General features: G+C 46.7%; 1 protein-coding gene across 6 annotated transcripts in view; it reads right to left on the bottom strand.

Annotated features, from left to right (window-relative positions):
- LOC129698871 (mitogen-activated protein kinase kinase kinase 13-like) overlaps positions 1-18,713 on the bottom strand; it is a 158,280-nt gene that overhangs the window by 32,759 nt on the left and 106,808 nt on the right. For all 6 annotated transcript variants that reach the window (XM_055638227.1, XM_055638228.1, XM_055638230.1 and 3 more), the window contains 6 exons: positions 8,907-9,090; positions 7,701-7,892; positions 6,517-6,675; positions 4,910-5,068; positions 2,484-2,592; positions 742-851 (listed from right to left, as the gene is read on the bottom strand). In XM_055638227.1, coding sequence (XP_055494202.1) covers positions 742-851; positions 2,484-2,592; positions 4,910-5,068; positions 6,517-6,675; positions 7,701-7,892; positions 8,907-9,090 — 913 coding nt within the window. The remainder of the gene's footprint in view (positions 1-741; positions 852-2,483; positions 2,593-4,909; positions 5,069-6,516; positions 6,676-7,700; positions 7,893-8,906; positions 9,091-18,713) is intronic.

The following is an 18,713-nucleotide window of genomic DNA, read 5'->3' as shown; positions in this document are numbered from 1 at the left end:
CGGAGGTTGCAGGTAGTGGAAGCAGGTAGGGAGACTGACAAAAACCTCCAGGAACCGCACGGAAACCTTGGGTGGGGCGCAAAGTCTCCAGAGGTTTCCGTTCAGGTTTCCTAAGTGGGACAGGGGCATAACACCGTACAGACCGTCCCTGGCTAACAAACCGGCTCAGTTTTTACACAGCCTTTATAGATTGATTTTGTCTGTCAGTCAGAAAATACGTAACAATCATTCTTTATGAAAACACTACCCCCCACGGTATTGTAATGAATGGCATCAAAGCCACATAATGTTGATGAAAAAGAGCAATTACTAAGAGTGGAGAGAGAAAAACAGTTCTCTTACTCATAGGAACAAACATATGTACGTACCTGTGACTTTTGAATCTAGCTCACTCATATGTAAGGGTGACCATAAGTTGAATGTTTGTAACCCAGATCACTTTGTTTCTCAATACCCCCGAGGGTCTTACCTTCTGTGGTATCTGGCCTATCCTTATTTGAACACCCCAAAATGCAAAGCTTCACACTAAGCAGGTTTAATTTCCATCTACTATTGCTCTGCCCCATTTACCAACCAATCAATATCTTTCTGCAGACTAAGAGCACCCTCAACAACATCACTGGTTTTCATGTAATCTACAAATTTACTAATTATGCTTAACTCCCCATCCCAGGATGATATGAAAGGTTATAGCTACAATAATGCTCCACTTTCAGGAGATGAGTGCAGCTCCGAGCATACCTCAGCTCCTCCCTCCTCCGTCTGATTAATTCTTCATCTAACCGATGGATGCATGTTCCTTCACTCTTTATCTTTTCAAAATGCTTTTTCACTTCTTCTCTCCATTCAGCCTGTAAGCAAAGATCATTCATTTTACTGGAGAAACAAGAAACTGCAGATGCTTGTTTACAACAAAAAAAAACACAAAGTGCTGGAGTAACTCAGTGGGTTCTCTGGAGAATATAGATGTGACGTTTCAGTTTGGGACCCTTCTTCACACTGATTGTGTGGGGGGGGGGGGGAGAGAACCATCCTGGGGTCTCGTCAGAATTGTATGTAGCCATCCATTGCCAGTGTGAGGCCTACATGCAAACTGGAGAAACAGCACCTCATATTTTGTTTGGGTCGCTTACAGCCTTGGTATAAACATTGAATTCTTAGTTTTGGGCAAAGAACCCCCCCCCCCCCCCCCCCCCCCCCTGTGAGTAGGGAACCGCCAACAAGTTCCACACCCATTTCTCCCACTATCCCGACCCCCCACTTTCTCCCTCCTCCTTCTCCGTCCACTCATATCCCCCTCTCTGGCTTCTCATTTCATTCCTCTTCTCTCCTTCTCTTACACCGTTTTATCTCATTTTCATCTCTAGCCTTTATCCACCCATCTGCCAATCAACATTCCCCTCATCTGTATCCACCCATCGCTTGCTGGGCTTTATCCTGCAGCCACCTATTTTCCAGCTTTCTTCACCTCCCACTACGATCAGTCTGAAGAAGGGTCCTAACCAGAAACACAGCCGATCCATGCTCACTAAATGCTGCCTGACCCGCAGAGTTACTCCAGCAATTTGTGTTTTTTTGTTCATTTTGCTGGTGTGCTGTGGCAAAGTGACTCAAGACTCACATTCACAATTTAGTTTCTTCCCTGGTCTCTGGTCCCCTTGCCAATGTGATTGTCTGCTTGACTGTGGAGTCTTTGCAAATGAATGCCATCTTCACGACATTATGGCTCACTCACTAAGAGTCGTTAGGCTGTGACCAAGCAAGAATACTGGCTGCTTTCTCCAGGTCAAGGGCTCAGAGTACAAAGGCTCGGCATGGGCCAGGGATTAGCCAAGAGCCCACAGGCTACGTGGCTCAGTGCTACTCTCCGACACACCTTTAGTTTGCTGAAGAGCTGGTTCTCAAGTGCCTTGATAACACTCCGAAGTCCCAATCCAATCTTCCATTAACCATGGGATGCCGCCAGCCAGCAAGCTGTATGGATACCACAGATGTCATGATTACCAGTGGCAATTGTAAGCACAATGGTTCACATCCCATTGCGGTGGGAAGCTTGCCAACTAAGGGGTGATCTTATAGAGCCCAAGACCTCTAACCTTTTGGACCAGTTTCCTACAATCACTCTCTTTTCACTATTGGCACATGCAGTAACTCTCTTTAGTCACATATATGTGTAATCCTATATATATTGTAATATTGTAATGTTCCAGAGAACTTCATGCTGCTCCCTGTTAGTCATTTACAATTGTTTTCCTCATTAGAGATCTGAGGAAACCATTGGTAATTCAGGAAAAGCAGCAACCAATTTCCAGCTTGCAAAGTCCAACGAACTGCACATTAACCTAATGTTCTGTTGCTGAGGCCAACTGTTCCAACCTTTTGACCGTGGCAAATGCAGCACAGACGAGGGACCTCCTGGTGTCTTAGCTGGGCAGCCTTGTGGATATCGCTCAGAGATTTCAGTCACTGCCCTGCCATGTTACCTGGGATTTAAAGTAGGTCTCCTGAGGGGTTCCCAGAACATCAGCTGACGCGATGTCCAGGTGGAGAAGGATCTGGCGGAAGGATGGTCGGTTGCGAGGTTTACTGTGCCTGAAGAAGAGAGCAGTTCTAGTTTAGTAGCATGAATGTACCCAGTGCTGGTGCAAGATCACACGCGGATTCCCAGTAAGCCCCAGTCTGCCAAGTCACCTGAAGGTCATGGGGTATGACATCCACCAAGTCGGGAGGTTGTGCAGAACCCACCTGTAACTTGGTGGATGCACCAGCAGAAGAGGTGAATGAGAGGGGGTGGGATATCAGAACAGAGAGGAGAGAGAGAGAGAGAGAGAAAGAGAAAGAGAAAGAGAAAGAGAAAGAGAAAGAGGTTTACAGCAGGAACTCAAATCCACAGCTGCTGGGAAATTTTAACTTAAATTATTAAACTAAACCTGGAATTAAAAAAATAAAAAATGCTGGGATCATTAAAGGAGACCACAAAATGACCAAAATCCCATCCAATTTACTGACACTTTTAGAAAGGCAATCTGACACCTCACACACCCATCTGTTCTATGTCAGATTCTAACTGCCTCCTCAGTTCTGGGGCAATTACAGATGGGCAATAAATGGCAGCAATGTCCACAACCTAATAATTAATAAATAAATAAACGGTCCAATTACTGTTGTAAAAAAGGAAAACTAAGCAGATGATTTAAAATACTAGCTGGCAAATAACCAGATTTTGGCATTGGTTGAGGGTTAATTATTGGCCCAGACAATAAACTCTACTGCCCTTTACTGAAATGGTGGCATGGATCCATTTCTATTAGTCTGAGAGAGCAGATAGGGCATTGGTTTACATCTCATCTGAAATGTGATACAACACTCCCTCAGTACTCAAATAGAGATTGGACCTGTGAAAAAGAGAGGATAGTGAGAAGATATGGGAGTAAAATAAAAAACAGTCCGAAGGGAGACAGAGATAGGGGGCGGGAGAGGGATGGAAGGGGGTAGTTGACCTTTGACCAAGTGTCCAAGCATGCCAAGTGACCTTTGACCAAGTGTCCAATTCCCTGCAGTGAATGGTGTATCAGCTCGATTCATCCCCCGGTTGTGAGCAGACGCATTCCTGTAGTGCCCACCATCAGCCACAGGAGGGCAGTAAAGTACACAGTGCCCCAGTTACAGGTGTTGGAAGGAACTGCAGATGCTGGTTTAAACCGAAGACAGACACAAAATGTTGGAGTAACTCAGCGGACGGAACAGGCAGCATCTTCGGGTCTCGACCTGAAACGTCACCCATTCCTTCTATTCAGAGATGCTGCCTGGCCCGCTGAGTTATTCCAGTATTTTGCATCTATCCCGTTACAGGAGCGGGCTGAGGGCCACTGCCTCCACCTCCCGTCCTGTCCCATTGTCAATGACCCTTGCCCTTCTTGGTGCAGCCCAGTCAGCTGTATGCAGCTGGGAAACAAGGGAATGGACATCATTCTGGGCTCTCTTCCCTTTGGTTCCCTGCAAGCCCCTTCTCTGCCTCTCCTCCTTGGCCATCTCTCTCCCACCCCAAGCCTGTTCCAGCACTCTCCCATGGCTCTCACTTAACTCAGCTTTCGCTCCCCAAATATCTATCGCTTCCGGCACTCTGTCCCCCCACCAACACACTCTCGACACTCTCTCCTTGGTTTCCCGTGCCCTGCCACTTTCCGATCTGCTCCCTGGTCTCTCCTGAGTGGTGTTCTGGAATGTTCCAGCTTCCATAATTGTGCGTAACTGCGGTTAATTACCTGTATGTGCAGGAAGGAACTATAGATGCTGGTTTACACCGAAGAGAGACACAAAACGTCAGAGTAACTCAGCAGGACACCCGGCTCCGTCCTGCCCCGCAAAGTGTGGGTCGCCCTGAACTGGCTCCATACAAGGGTCGACCGGTTCAACGCCAACATGCATCGCTGGGGGCTGAGTTCATCTGCAGCCTGCGCGTGTGGAGCAGGCTAGCAAAAAGCGCAGCATGTCATCTTCGACTGCGTTGTTCTCCACGGGGGAGACCTCACAGCCCTCGACAACACCACATTGAACTGGCTACAGCACCTGGAGAGGGCGTTACATAACCTCTGCTGCCTCAAACGCAAGAAGAAGCAGGACAGGCAGCATCTCTGGAGAGAAGAGGAACCTGAAACATCACCCATTCCTTCTCTCCAGATATGCTGCCTGTTAACTCCTATAACTGTGTTTAACTGTAGGTAGCTGTCTGTAATTGCATTTGACTGTTGTTAACTGACTGTGACTGCTCTTAACTGTAGGTAACTGATTGTAACAGTTTTGAACCGTAGCTAACTATGTTTAATGGGCGGCTTATCTAATGGTGTGTAGCTGTGTTGACCGTTAGTTAACTGCCTGTAGCTGCAGGCCAGCCTTCATCCATCCTCACCACGTTTGCTTCATGAGGATTTTGAACCCGTCGGGACACGTGGAAGGGACAGGCAGGTGCAAGCTGTTGCTGCCCACACCCCAGATGATAGCGGAAGAATCCACATCCTTGTAGGGCACCTCCCCGGTCAGTAGCTCCCACAGCACCACACCAAATGACCTGTGCCAGACAGGGGGAGAAATACAAGTAGCAGGTGAACATCTAACTCCACATCAAATGCAGTCATCAATATCAGGAGGCTGACTGGCACTTAGCTGGGTCTGTACAAGATAACACCAAGAGCAAGACTAACCAGAGCTGAGCCACCATCGTATTCTGGCCAATCTTAATAAGAACCATGACTGTTGACTGATTTTCCCTCAGCCCAAACTCTGAATCCAGTGGACTTCAATGAACAGGGGACCATAGCACTGCAGTCTCTTAAAACCCGGACTACTGGAACTCACCTTTCTGGTCAGCACCAAACCACACTGTACAAGCTGCAATTATCATTACGTTCAGATCTATACAGGGCAAGAGGAAGCTGTTTGGTGCTTCATTATTTGATATTAAGTCCGTGATCTCTCGTTCTAGACCCGTTGTATGACCATATGACTGGGATTAGTCTGCTTTTGCTCACATGGCCCTGTCTTCCCATAATGTGTACAGCCTGATCACACAGTCCCTCGGTATTTGTTCTGCTGAAGCAGACTCTGTTTATGCTCTACTGAAGCAGACTCCGTGTTTTCAGAAAGTCATAATGAGTGATACAGCATGGAAACTGGCCTTTTGGTCAACTCATTATTGCAACCAAGATACCCCATCTAAGCTGATTCTATTGCCTGTATTTGGTCCATATCCCTCTAAACTTTTTCCTATCTTGTTTCAGCTTGTCTGTGTGAAAAAGTTGCCCCTCAGGTTCTTTCCCCTCTCACCTTAAACATATGCCTCTAGTTTGCGATTCTCCTATCCTAGGAAAAAGACTGTGCATTCACCCTATCATGATTTTATACAACTCTGTAAGATCACCCCTTAGTCTCTTGCATTCCAAGGAATAAAGTCCTAGCCTGCCCAATCTCTCGAATAAAGACCTATAGATCAGGCCTGTGAGTCCTGGCCACTTTTCATCTTAATGGCATCTTTCCTATAGCAGGATGACCAAAACTGAACACAATATAGTACACAATACTCCATGCAGCTTCACCGACGTCTTGTACAACTGGAACATAATATCCCAACTTCTATCGCAAAACACAAAGTGTTGGAGTAAAGGTCTTGTCCCACTCGGGCGTTATTTGCGCATCATTTATGCGACATCATTTACGCGTCACGCCGCGCATGGTGTGCATTACGCGTGCATGGCGCGTGGTGAGACGTTGTGGCGTAGGCAGTAACGCGCGGGCGGGCGCGACGCCCCAGGATTTTGGGATTTTCAAAATCCTCGCGCGCCACCTGCGTCACGTGCAAATGACGCCCAAGTGGGACAGGCCCTTTACTCAGCGGGCCAGACCGCATCAGCGCAGGGAATGGATATGCAATGTTTCTGGTCAGGACTCTTCTTGGGGTTATGGGCTTAACATCTGCAATTGGGAAGTTATGCCCCAACACCAGTGTCATGCGCTGCTTACCAAATGTCCACCTTCTCAGAGACAGGTTCATTGCGAATCACCTCGGGGGCCATCCAGGCCACCGTGCCAGCGAAGGACATCTTTGTGCTCTTGTCGCTCAGCTCCTTGGAAGTGCCAAAGTCGGAGATCTTCACAGTATCATCGTGGGTAACTAGCACACTGGAACAGAAGGAAAGCACCAGAGTCCTTTAACATGACTTCAGGGCATTTCATCCCAGCCTCACTGACGGTCATTGAACCAGGTCCTGCTTAAAGCTGACTTCCAACCCAACCCTCCCTGCCTCCTAAACATGGCAGCACTCACTGAGTAGTTCTGCCCACTGGCCCTTTTCAGACCTGCTGAGGGACATACTGAAGCTTGTTGCAGCCAATACAAAGGCTCTGTGGGGGAAGACCACAATCAACAACACCAACAACAGACCATCGGAACTACGTACAGATGCTCCCCGATTTACGATGCTTTAACTTACGATATTTCGACTTTACGATCGCCAAACGCTTGGCAACGGCAGCGAGCCGCACGTCACTTCCGGTCACGTGATTGCATTGTATTAAATGCGTTTTCGACTTGTGATATTTTCGATTTACGATGGGTTTATTGAAACATACCCCATCGTAGGTCGAGGAGCAGCTGTATAGTGACTACTTTTGTAATTTTGTAACACCCTATACTCTTTGCATACTTGTGTATTATATGCAAAAAATGAATTTCACTGTACCTAGTACATGTGACAATAAAGTATCAATCAATGTATATTTATATATAATTACATGTGGGCGGTTTTGAGTTTTACGTATATTTTTCATGTGTATTTATGTTTATTTGGTTTTATCTGTCTATTTGTACATTTAAGTGTTGTGGAGTGTGATTACTTTGTGCGTACAAACATGTGAATCACCTGCGGGCGAGGGAATCAGCCTCGATAACCCGGGCCGGCCAACGCGTGACTCCAGACTGCCCTATGTGGCTGACTAAACGCCCTCTGCGATGGCACAACAAGCCACTCAGTGCAAGGACAATTAGGGATGGGCAATAAATACTAGCCTTGTCACTGATGTCCAGATCTCAAAACAGGAATAATAGTAAAAATGTCTGTGTCCATGTGCAGGTTGTGTTTGTGTTGATGTGTGTACATCACCAGGATGAGCAGACGTGCATGTTGGTGGGTGTACGTTTTACTCACTTGGGTGATTTCAGGTCCCTGTGGATGATTTTGTGGAGGTGCAGGTAGTTCATGCCACTTGCGATTCCCGAGGACCAATCGACCAGCAGCCGGGGACTGATCTTCCGTCCTGCCCGCAGAACCTCGTAGAGCTGCCCATGGGCGCAATACTCCATAATAATGCAGTAACACGGGGCCTGGGTGCACACACCCCTGAGGAGAGACAAACACAGGGTCCACTCACTCTCAGCCCAGTTCACTGCTGACCTGAGGTAGGGGCCGGGTCACAGGCTACAGGTAGCAGTCCTCACTTCTCCAACCACTGCTCCCACACACCCTTCTGCTCGGCCCTCGGTTAATCCTTGACAGTTCCATGGTGACCTTTTGATTTAGTTTAGAGATAAACTAACTTGTTTAACTACTTGCATCAGAATTAAAAGTACTGGAAATCCAATCGATGCTGGGACTGGGACAGGATGCATCTCAGTGACTGAGCAAGTACTACACGATTGTGGGCAGCTGGCTAATAGAGAGTAAATGATATAGAGCAGCACAGCACAGCACAGGGAAAAGCTCTTTGCCCCACAAGGTTAGTGCTGAACATGATGCCATGTTAAACTAATCTCCTCTACCTGCATGTGATCCACATCCCTCCAATCCCTGCATATCAATGACCCTACCTAAAAGCCTCATAAACGCCACTATCATATCTGCTTCCATTACCACCTCTGGCAGAGCATTCTAGGCATCCACCGCACTCTGTGTAAAACACCTGCCCGCACATCTCCTTTAGACTTTCCCCCTCTGACGTTAAAGCTATACCCTCTAATCTTGACTTTTCTACCCTGAGAAAAAGGTTCTGATTGCTATCCTATCTATGTCTCTCATAATTTGATAAACTTCTACCAGGCATCCCTTCGATCTCCGATGCTCCAGATAGTGCAATCTCTCCTTATAGTTTATACTCTCTAATCCCAGTAGCATTCTGGCAACCTCTCTGCATACTCTCTGAAAACTCCACATCTTTCATGTAATGAGGTGACCAGAACTGCACAGAAGGACTGTCATGATGGCTTGTCTCCTCCCACCAAATGCCCGAGTTCTTGTGCTCAGGCTCATTTCCAGCCTGGACTGGTCAGCATCAGTTCATCTCCAGAACAAAACCAAGAGTGTTCGGGAGCCATTGAGATGCATTGCTTTTAAGGACATAGTACGTGTAAACCTTACTTGAATGCTATGATGTTCGGGTGCTTTAGCTTCCTCAGGGGTTTGATGTCTGTCTCCTTCTGTTCCCGCACTTTTTTAATGGCCACGTCTTCACCTCGGAATTTGCCCAAAAACACAGCTCCCTGAGCTCCACTGCCGAGCCACTGCAGCTCCGAGATCTCCTCAAACGGCACCTCCCAGGAATCTGACAAAACAGGATTCGCACAAAGGTCTTTTATTTGTCGCAGGTACAGTGAAATTCATTTTTGTATCACTATGCATAAGCACTTAGGTACATCTTAGACATGCATCTCAGGTACAGCACAAGTGTATAGATGTAGTACACTGTGACAGGATAGAGTCGCCAGGTTCGGCACCATTTTCAAGTCCCAGTTGTTACAGGTTAAGTGCATCAGTGCATGGCATTTCAGAATGCAGAAGTGTAAACCAACACAAAATTGAAAATTTGAAGTAAAAATAAAAACTGCTGGAAACGTTCAGCAGGTTAGGCAACATCTGTGGAGAGAGAAACAAGATCTCTCATCGGAACTGGATCAGGTGGAGAGAGAGGTTTTGCGTTGCTGTGGGAGTGGGAGAATAGAAAGGAACGTCTGAGAGAGTGAAGAGCAGGAGGGATTGAAGGACAACGGGTGATAATGAAGAATAATGATGGATGTTTGGAGGAAATGAATATTCACAATATGTATGAAATTATTTTAGGAATTTGGGGGGGATGTTGGAGATTTGGAATTAAAGTAGTGGAAATGCTTATCAGTTCTGTCTGTTGTGTTTAGTTTATTATCACGTGTATCGAGGTACAGTGAAACGTTTTTGTTGTGTGCTATCCAGTCAGTGGAAAGACAATATGTGATTACAATCGAGCTATCCACAGTGTACAGATACATGATGAAGGGAATCATGTGAATAGCGTTTAGTGCAAGGTAAAGCCAGTAAAGTCTGATCAAAGATAGTCCCAGGTTCTCCAATGAGTAGATAGTAGTTCAGGACTGCTGTCTAGTTGTTGGTGGGATGGTTCAGTTGCCTGATAACAGCTGGGATGAAACTATCCCTGAATCTGGAGGTGTGAGTTTTCACACTTCTATACATGTTTGCCCGATGGGATAGAGAAGAAGAGGGAGTGGCCAGGGTGCGACTCATTCTTGATTATGCTGGTGGCCTTGCCAAGGCAGCGTGAGGTGTAAATGCAGTGAATAGAAGGGAGGTTGGTTCTAAAGGGCCAGTGGGAAGGTGGAATGGTGTTCCTCGAGTTTACATTGAAATCCACGGAGGGAGGCTGAGGAAACTCGGGGGCATGGATTCAGGTCAAGCTGAAATGTGAATGGCAGCCAGTCCCTCCACCATAGTGATGACCGTTGCATGAGCTGAGAGTACAATACTCTCGACTGAAGATAAGTACGTTTAAACCACCTCATGTGGTCGCGTGTCTCCAGCAATGGTGAGGAAAAGAAGTAAAAGACGGGGTCACTGCTGAGGTTGCGAGGGAGGATGCGATGGACTAGAGAGGACCGAGAAGTGGCTCAGAGGAGCAGTCCCATAGGGGAAGATGTGTCAGGAGATGGCAATGCCGCGCAGGTGGCAGAAATTGCGGAGGATGCTCCGTTGAATGTGGAAGCCACTGGCAGGGAAGTTCAAAACAAGCAGGAGGGTTCTAAGAGTGGGGGGATTGGGTAAGTGTGCAAAATGGAGAATGGAAATGAACGGTTGAGGAGGGAGTGGAACGCATTTGAGTCTCCAGAATGTGCAATTGAAGTTATCGCAGAGCCATTCCTCATGCTCACAGCTGCCTAGAGCAGGAACTGAGTAAACCGTACAAATGTTACTTATGCTCTTGGGTTTGATGCTGGCAGAGGTTGCGATCATTGTCCTTAGTGCCACTCTTTATTTTGTAAACCAGCATCTACAGTTTATTGTGCCAAATGCGCAATTATTATATATGGAGCCTAAAATATCTGTGCACCCCTCCCTACATGTCAGCTGCATTACACACTAATCATTATACCTTTCTATCTTGATACATAAAATGAATTAGTATAAAATAACTCTACAAGATTAAAAAGATGCACTGCAAAATGATATGCAATACCAACAAATAAACAATAGACAATAGACAATAGGTGCAGAAGCAGGTCATTTGGCCCTTCGAGCCAGCACCGCCATTCAATGTGATCATGGCTGATCATCCCCAATCAGTACCCCGTTCATGCCTTCTCCCCATATCCCCCGACTCGGGTATTTTTAAGAGCCCTATCTAGCTCTCTCTTGAAAGCATCCAGAGAACCTATCCCCACCGCCCTCTGAGGCAGAGAATTCCACAGACGCACCACTCTCTGTGAGAAAAAGTGTTTCCTCGTCTCCGTTCTAAATGGCTTACTCCTTATTCTTAAACTGTGGCCCCTGGTTCTGGACTCCCCCAACATCGGGAACATGTTTCCTGCCTCTAGTGTGTCCAAGCCCTTAACAATCTTATATGTTGCAATGAGATGCCCTCTCATCCTTCTAAACTCCAGAGTGTACAAGCCCAGCTGCTCCATTCTCTCAGCATATGACAGTCCCGCCATCCCGGGAATTAACCTTGTAAACCTACGCTGCACTCCCTCAATAGCAAGAATGTCCTTCCTCAAATTAAGGGACCAAAACTGCACACAATACTCCAGGTGTGGTCTCTCTCGGGCTCTGTACAACTGCAGAAGGACCTCTTTGCTCCTATATTCGATTCCTCTTGTTATAAAGGCCAACATGCCATTCGCTTTCTTCACTGCCTGCTTACTTTCATAGACTGATGTCTCAGTTGGCGGCGCGACTCACCCGTTGCAGCGGCCCCTACAGCCTGTCTGTCTTTTTTTTATTTTTTGTCTAGTTAAATGTAGTGTTTGGTGTTTTTTAATAGTGTTTTTAAATGTGTACATGTGGGGGGCGGGGGGGGAGGGGGAAACTGTTTAAATCTCTTCCCTGTCCAGGAGACCCGACCTTTTCCCTGTTGGGTCTCCGTTGTAGTTGGGGCCTAGCACCGTGGAGCGGCCTCCAACCTGAACAACCCAGGGGCTCGGGAGACTGCGGAGCTGCGGACTACTCACCATCGTGGGGCTGGCCGGCCTCGGAGCGTGGGGAGCAGTGGTGACTCGCTGCTGCAACGCGACTCCTGGGGCCCGCAGGTCCGGTGAACTGGGACATCGGGAGCTCGCGGGTCCGGGGGGAGAGACCGCTTCCCGGAGCTCCCACAACGCGACTTCTCCAGCCGGTGTCACGGGGTTGGAACAACCCGGACCGGGACCGTACATCACCTGGCGCGGCTTCATGGCCGTGGGACTCACCAATGCCCGTGGGGGTTCCAACCTTGTACTTTCAGACCGGGAGCGGGGCCGTAAATCGCCCCGCGCGGCCTAAAATGGCCGTGGGACTTATCATCACCCGCCTGGGGCTTGGACATCGGGAGAGAAATTGAGAGCAGGGGAGAGAAAATACTTTGCCTTCCATCACACTGGGTTCACTGTGATGGATGTTTGTGTGAATTTAATTGTGTGTATGTCTGTAGGACATTGTCTTTGTTTGTATGGCTGTGGAAACAAAATTTCGTTTGAGTCTCACTGGGGCTCAAATGACAATAAATTTGTATTGTATTGTATTGTATTGTATGACCCCCAGATCCCATTATACTTCTCCTTTTCCCAACTTGACGCCATTTAGATAGTAATCTGCCTTCCTGTTTTTGCTACCAAAGTGGATAACCTCACATTTATCCACATTAAACTTCATCTGCCATGCATCTGCCCACTCCCCCAACCTGTCCAAGTCACCCTGCATTCTCAAAGCATCCTCCTCACAGTTCACACTGCCACCCAGCTTTGTGTCATCTGCAAATTTGCTAATGTTACTTTGAATCCCTTTATCCAAATCATTGATGTAATATTGTAAATAGCTGCGTCCCAGCACCGAGCCTTGCGGTTCCCCACTAGTCACTGCCTGCCATTCTGAAAGGGACCCGTTAAGCCCCACTCTTTGTTTCCTGTCTGCCAACCACTTCTCTATCCATGTCAGCACTCAAGGCTGCCTATAGGCCGGCCTACACTTGTCTTCACTCTTATCCCGTGTGCAGCAGGACGCCAACCGTGAAGCTTTGGGGTGGCAGACGACATTCCTGAAAAAAAATGTCTGGTTTCTTCCAGGCCCCCAATACCATGTGCCCTAATTTTGCCCACTAATCTCCTATGTGGGACCTTATCAAATGCTTTCTGAAAGTCCAGGTACATTACATCCACTGGCTCTCCCTTGTCCATTTTCCGAGTTACATCTTCAAAAAATTCCAGAAGATTAGTCAAGCATGATTTCCCCTTTGTAAATTCATGCTGACTCAGACCGATCCTATTACTACTATCTCAATACTATAATTATCAATACTATCAAAACTATACTATCATTTTATATAACATAAGTAAACGCACAATACTAACCATTCCACAATATTATTCAATATTAAATAGGTGCACAATGTCACATTAACATGCACTAATAACTAAAATGCTCACAATGCCAATAGTTCCATGGTACAAATAGCTACATATGACTATCTTGGCACTAACTCATTAACTCAGCGCTAAGATTCATTCCAAGTACATTACATTTCCTACTCCAACAACCCAAGTCCCAAATGGGAGCTTAACAGCAAATCTACTCTTCTGGTGTGGGAAGGGCAGTGATATGGCCTTCTGCAGGGGCAACTGAAGGCTGCAGCAGTAAGTTTGTCACCAACTGTAGGAAATGATTGGACTCACACATAGTGATTAGAATCCATAGTCTTTTATTAGCAACTCTGTGGAGGAAACACAAGGTGCTTTCATCTCCATGCATTCAGCTAGTCTAACTGGAGGGAGAGAGAAAGCTCACTAATAAGCAAGTGGGCGGACCAGTAGTATGAGTGACATAAGGAATGTGCAGCAAGCATAATCTGTGTGGTAACATATATACATTATCGACACACTAATCTACATCCTCCCTCTTAAATAATTAAATGCAAATGCAAAACTACTAAGTACTACAAAGAATTAAATGCAAATGTATACTGCTGATTATATAAAGCACACATAGTGTGTGGCAATAAACTAGAGGAAGTTCAAACATAGCCCGGGTACTTTACAGTGGGTTTACAAACACGACCAGCACGTGTACGGTACAGTCCTGCATCTCCTCCCGTCACCGGGGACACGCTCGGTAGTGAAATAGGTGTCGGAGATTGAAACGGCATTCCCGGGGATGAAACAGGAGACTTTGGCACAGGTGGAGGCGGCGTGGCCATCGGCAAGGTAACTGGATCAGAAACAGGTTGTCGTGCTGGTGTAGTCGGGCCGATGCCGCTGGAAGTGGATGGAAGTACATTTGTGCAGTCAAGATAGTACAGAGGTGGTGCAGGCTCATTCACAGGCAGGATATGTTGCCTATTATGTCTGTAGGTGCCGCCATCGGCATTGACCAAGTATGAACGTGGCTTAATCAGTTCCAGAAATTACGCCAAGGCGGTCGTGAGCTTTGTCACTTTGCTGACGCACCGCTTGTCCCTCGGCTAGTGGTGGAAGCGGTCTGTTTGTTTTGTCATACCACCCTTTCTGAATGTCCCACTTTTGTTGTAGTCTGGACTGGACTTCTGATAGTGGGAACACATGCGGAACCAGTGCCTGTTTCACCACAGGCAATGTGGCTCGGGTCTACCTTGACATCAGACGCTGAGTGGGTGAACCCAATATTGGGTCGCGGAGATGTTGCGCAGGTTACGCTGGTCCAGGTACACATCTGATTTTGCTCTGTGGGACCATTCCATTAATTGTTTTGCACTCCTGATGGCACGTTCAGCTAGTCCATTCTACTGAGGGTATTTAGGGCTGCTGGTGATGTGACGAAAATCCCAGCGTGTAGCAAAGTCTTGGTACAGGTTGGTAAATTGACTGCCATTATCAGATAGTAGTTGACATGGAGCTCCATGGTCGGAGAAATGGCGTGCCAGCTTCTGAACTACCCCTTGAGATGTGGGGTTACTAAGAAGATAGATGTCAAACCAACCAGAATACGAGTCGACAAGAATCAGGTATTATTTGCCATGCCACTCAAATATGTTAGTTGCCACTGTGAAAGGGTTAAATGCTTTTAAATATATATAAGATACATGGTGGAATACTGTATTTCTTCTCAAGCTGGCTCAAGAAGAAAAGTAAGAGAGAGAGACAAGCCCAGGTTGCCGATGGCCACTGAGACAATGACCAGTGCCATTGAAATGTGTCTACCAATTGATAAGAAAGACAAGCTCAGACTCGCCCTATAGTGATGTATATTGGCTGCATCTTGTGACCATCTTTGGAATGTAATTAAGTGATGTGACCATGACTAACATCTTTGGCATGTGATTAAGTGACACAGTATAACACTGTGCAAATCTATGTTCATTGAAGTGGTGGCGCGGGGAAGTCAAGTGTCTGTTGCTTACTTGACTGGTGTATCCCCGTCACTTCCGCCCGCTGATGATCAGTAAAGCTTGAGTTGGCTTACCTAACGTTTTTGTGTGTTGTCTGTTTTTCAAGAAGTGAACCGTATCATTTTTAAAGAAGTGAGCCTTATCAACTGTGGACCACGGGAGGGCAGGAACCGGGTGTGAGACAAGTGGTTGCTTTTGTTGATGTGCTGCCAAACTATTGCACACTGCACAGGATTCCACTTTCTCGTGAATGTAATCGATCATGCCTGGCCAGTAAAACATGTTTTTTGCTCACAAGACAGTTGCTTCTACGCCTGGGTGTCTCGCATGGACAGCATCAAAATACTTCCTGTGTAGAGAGGAAGGAACTACAGCTTTGTGGCCCTTGATGATAATGCCATCTTGTAGCCGAACTGGAAGTGGTAGATTGTATTGCTTGTCAGGCCAACTGCGCTTAATGTCAGAGGAGAGCGATCGTAAGGTATCGTCAGGGGCAGTGTGGGCTACCAGGTCCTCCAGCAGGATGAGGGGATAAAGGAAACAGTCATAACCACAACATCGCCACCTGGTGTGGATGAACCCTCGCAGGTCTTTCGAGGAGCACGCGAGAGGGTGTCGACCAGGTGCATGTCCTTGCCACGTTTGTAGGTTAGAACAATATCATACATCTGAAGCTGTAGCAACATTCGTTGAAGGCATCCTGGAGAGGCGTGTATTGGTTTGTTCAAGGTGCTGATCAGCGGTTGATGATCAGTTTCAATAGTGATCATTTTCCTGAAGATAAAGTAATTAAAGTAATTAAACCTCTTGCATGCGAAAACGACCGCAAGGAGCTTCTTTTCAATCTGGGCGTAGCGTTGTTCCGTGTCTGTCATGGTGCGCGAAGCATAGGCAACAGGCCTGTTGCCGTCACCATCATCTTGGAGGCAAGCTGCTCCTAAACCGTACTGTGAGGCGTCACAAGTCAGTGTGAGCAGTAATTCAGCATTAAAGTTGGCGAGAGTGAGGGCACAAGACATCTGTTGTTTAAGAGTGTCAAACGCCCTCTGCTGTTGCTCATGCCAGGACCAAACAGTGTCTTTGTGGGTTAGCTGGCACAGTGGGGCCGATAGTTCACTGAAGGTTGGAATGAATTTCCCCAATTTACCATACCAAGGAATCTCTGCAAGCTGAGCACGTCTGTGGGTGCTGGTTGCTCGTTGATAACAATGGTTTTTGATGGATTGGGTTTGAGGCCATCTTTAGTGAACACGTGGCCTATGTAGTTCACCTCATTTATTCTGAATTTACACTTTAGCGAGTTTAACTAGAGGTTGATTTCTTTAGCGCGGTCCAGAACCTTCCTTAAATTTGCGTTGTGTTCTTGAATAGTTCGTCCAGCAACAAGGATATCATCAACTATGATGGAGCACGGGTAACCTGCAAACAACTGTTCCATAGCGCGTTGAAATACTTCACTAGCAAAGCTAATGCCAAAATGGCATATGGAGAAATTTGTAACGTCCAAAGGGTGTGCTGGCTGAAGTTGGTTAACTTGGGAGAGTTGTGATCCAGGGCAATCTGCCAGAATGAACTCTTGGCATCTAGTACTGTGAATACAGTCGCCTTGCCCAGCTGTGCTGCAATTTCTTCCACTGTGCGTATAGGATAGTGTGGTCGCTTAATGGCAGTGTTTAAATCTTTAGGATAGGTTTAGCAAATCCGTATTTCTTCCTTATTCTTTTTCGTTGCTACGACCATGGTCGAGACCCAATCCGATGGGTCAGCGATGGGGGTAATCACACCCATAGTCACCATTCTGTTGAGTTCACCTTGTACCCGGTCCCGCATAGCATGGGGAATCTGGTGTGCCGGACGGACAACTGGGAGTACCTCGGGGTCAGTCATGATTATGTATTTGACAGGTAACCTGCCCAGCTTGTCGTTGAACAGACTTTTGTATTGTGTCGGGATTTGTTGAGTGAAGCCACATGTAGCAGACAGTTGATAGACGGGTGTACTGAAGGTGGCCAGACCCAGGTAACAAGCATCAATGCCTAGTAGAGAAGGCACTTTTTCTTGGACAATAAAGAAGCTCAGGCTGTGGACATGCGAATCAAGATAGCATCGTAGACCAACTTGACCGATAGGGTGCATTGCGCCACCTGCAAATGGAAGTAGAGTGGCGGTCGAGTGATTGACGTGTGGGATTGCCGCGTGGCATCCTAACCCCTGGCCCACTGCACAAGCACCCACCCTTGAGGAGAACATCTGGCTCTCAGCCCACCCAAATGCACATCACATGACGTGGTGTCCAATGTCCCACATAGTACACAGCACATTAACACACGGTCCATAATGATAACTAAATAAAGCACAACTCCATACTAAATGGTTTTATAACTCCACATGTTATGGTGCACAGCACCACACTACGAGTCATAATATTAATAAGGGCAAAACACCTTCTTGGTATACAATATGAACAAGTACACAGGGCTAGTATGGGAATCGTGGGAAGAACTGAACTGTTCTTCCATCTTGTCATGAACATAGGCAGCACTTCATACTGTGGGAACTGAACTCTAACTCAGCACAGTTTCAAATCAGTGCTAAGCTGAACATGTCTGGTCACACTGACCCACAAAGTCAACAACTTGTTTACCTGCATGTTTTTAGTGATAGGCCTGTGTTGCTAAGGGGAAAATTACAGAATGCTGGATCACGACAGTTAACCGTGTGAACAAATGTACGTGCCCCATCTCACATTTATACAATCAAAAATATATAAAAAGACTGCATGCTTTGAGTCAGTAGAGTAGTCTCTTGATCAATTGAATCTCCATTTTGCTTGCCTGCTTTCAAATAAAGAAAATAGTTAACTATCACTCATGTCTCGTGTAAATTATTCCAACATTTTGAGGTTCCACCGAGATCGGTAATCTCTTGCCCCGACTGGGATTCGCAAAAGTGAAGGGCTGGTGACAGGCAACTCAGCCACGGCATACAAAAGGTGAGGGTTTTCCTTACATTCTTTTCTGCCACTTGTACCCGTTTAAATTGAGGTGGACAAAGGGTGCTGCCGAAGACGGAATAAATGTGCGTGACCCTTGGAGTAAGTCAGGTTCTTGCCTGAGTGGGTTCAAGTCCCACCTGCATTTGCTGTTCAGGTTCAAGTCCTGTGAGTCGCTGTGGGTTTGAGTCCATTGCAAGAGTAAGTCAGATTCCCGTGAGCTGTTAGAGTGGGGTTTATAAGTTAACAATAATAGTGACGGGTAATTCAAATGAAGCTTTGACAGAGGAACTCTAATAGGGTATCTGCATGTACATTATGGATCAGATAGTGTATAGAAGGTAGAGAAATGGGTAGA

Source organism: Leucoraja erinacea, chromosome 7, assembly GCF_028641065.1.
Source record: "Leucoraja erinacea ecotype New England chromosome 7, Leri_hhj_1, whole genome shotgun sequence".
NCBI lineage: Eukaryota > Metazoa > Chordata > Chondrichthyes > Rajiformes > Rajidae > Leucoraja > Leucoraja erinaceus.
The sequence above is the reverse complement of the archived record's forward strand: the minus strand, read 5'-3'. Positions and strand labels throughout refer to the sequence as shown.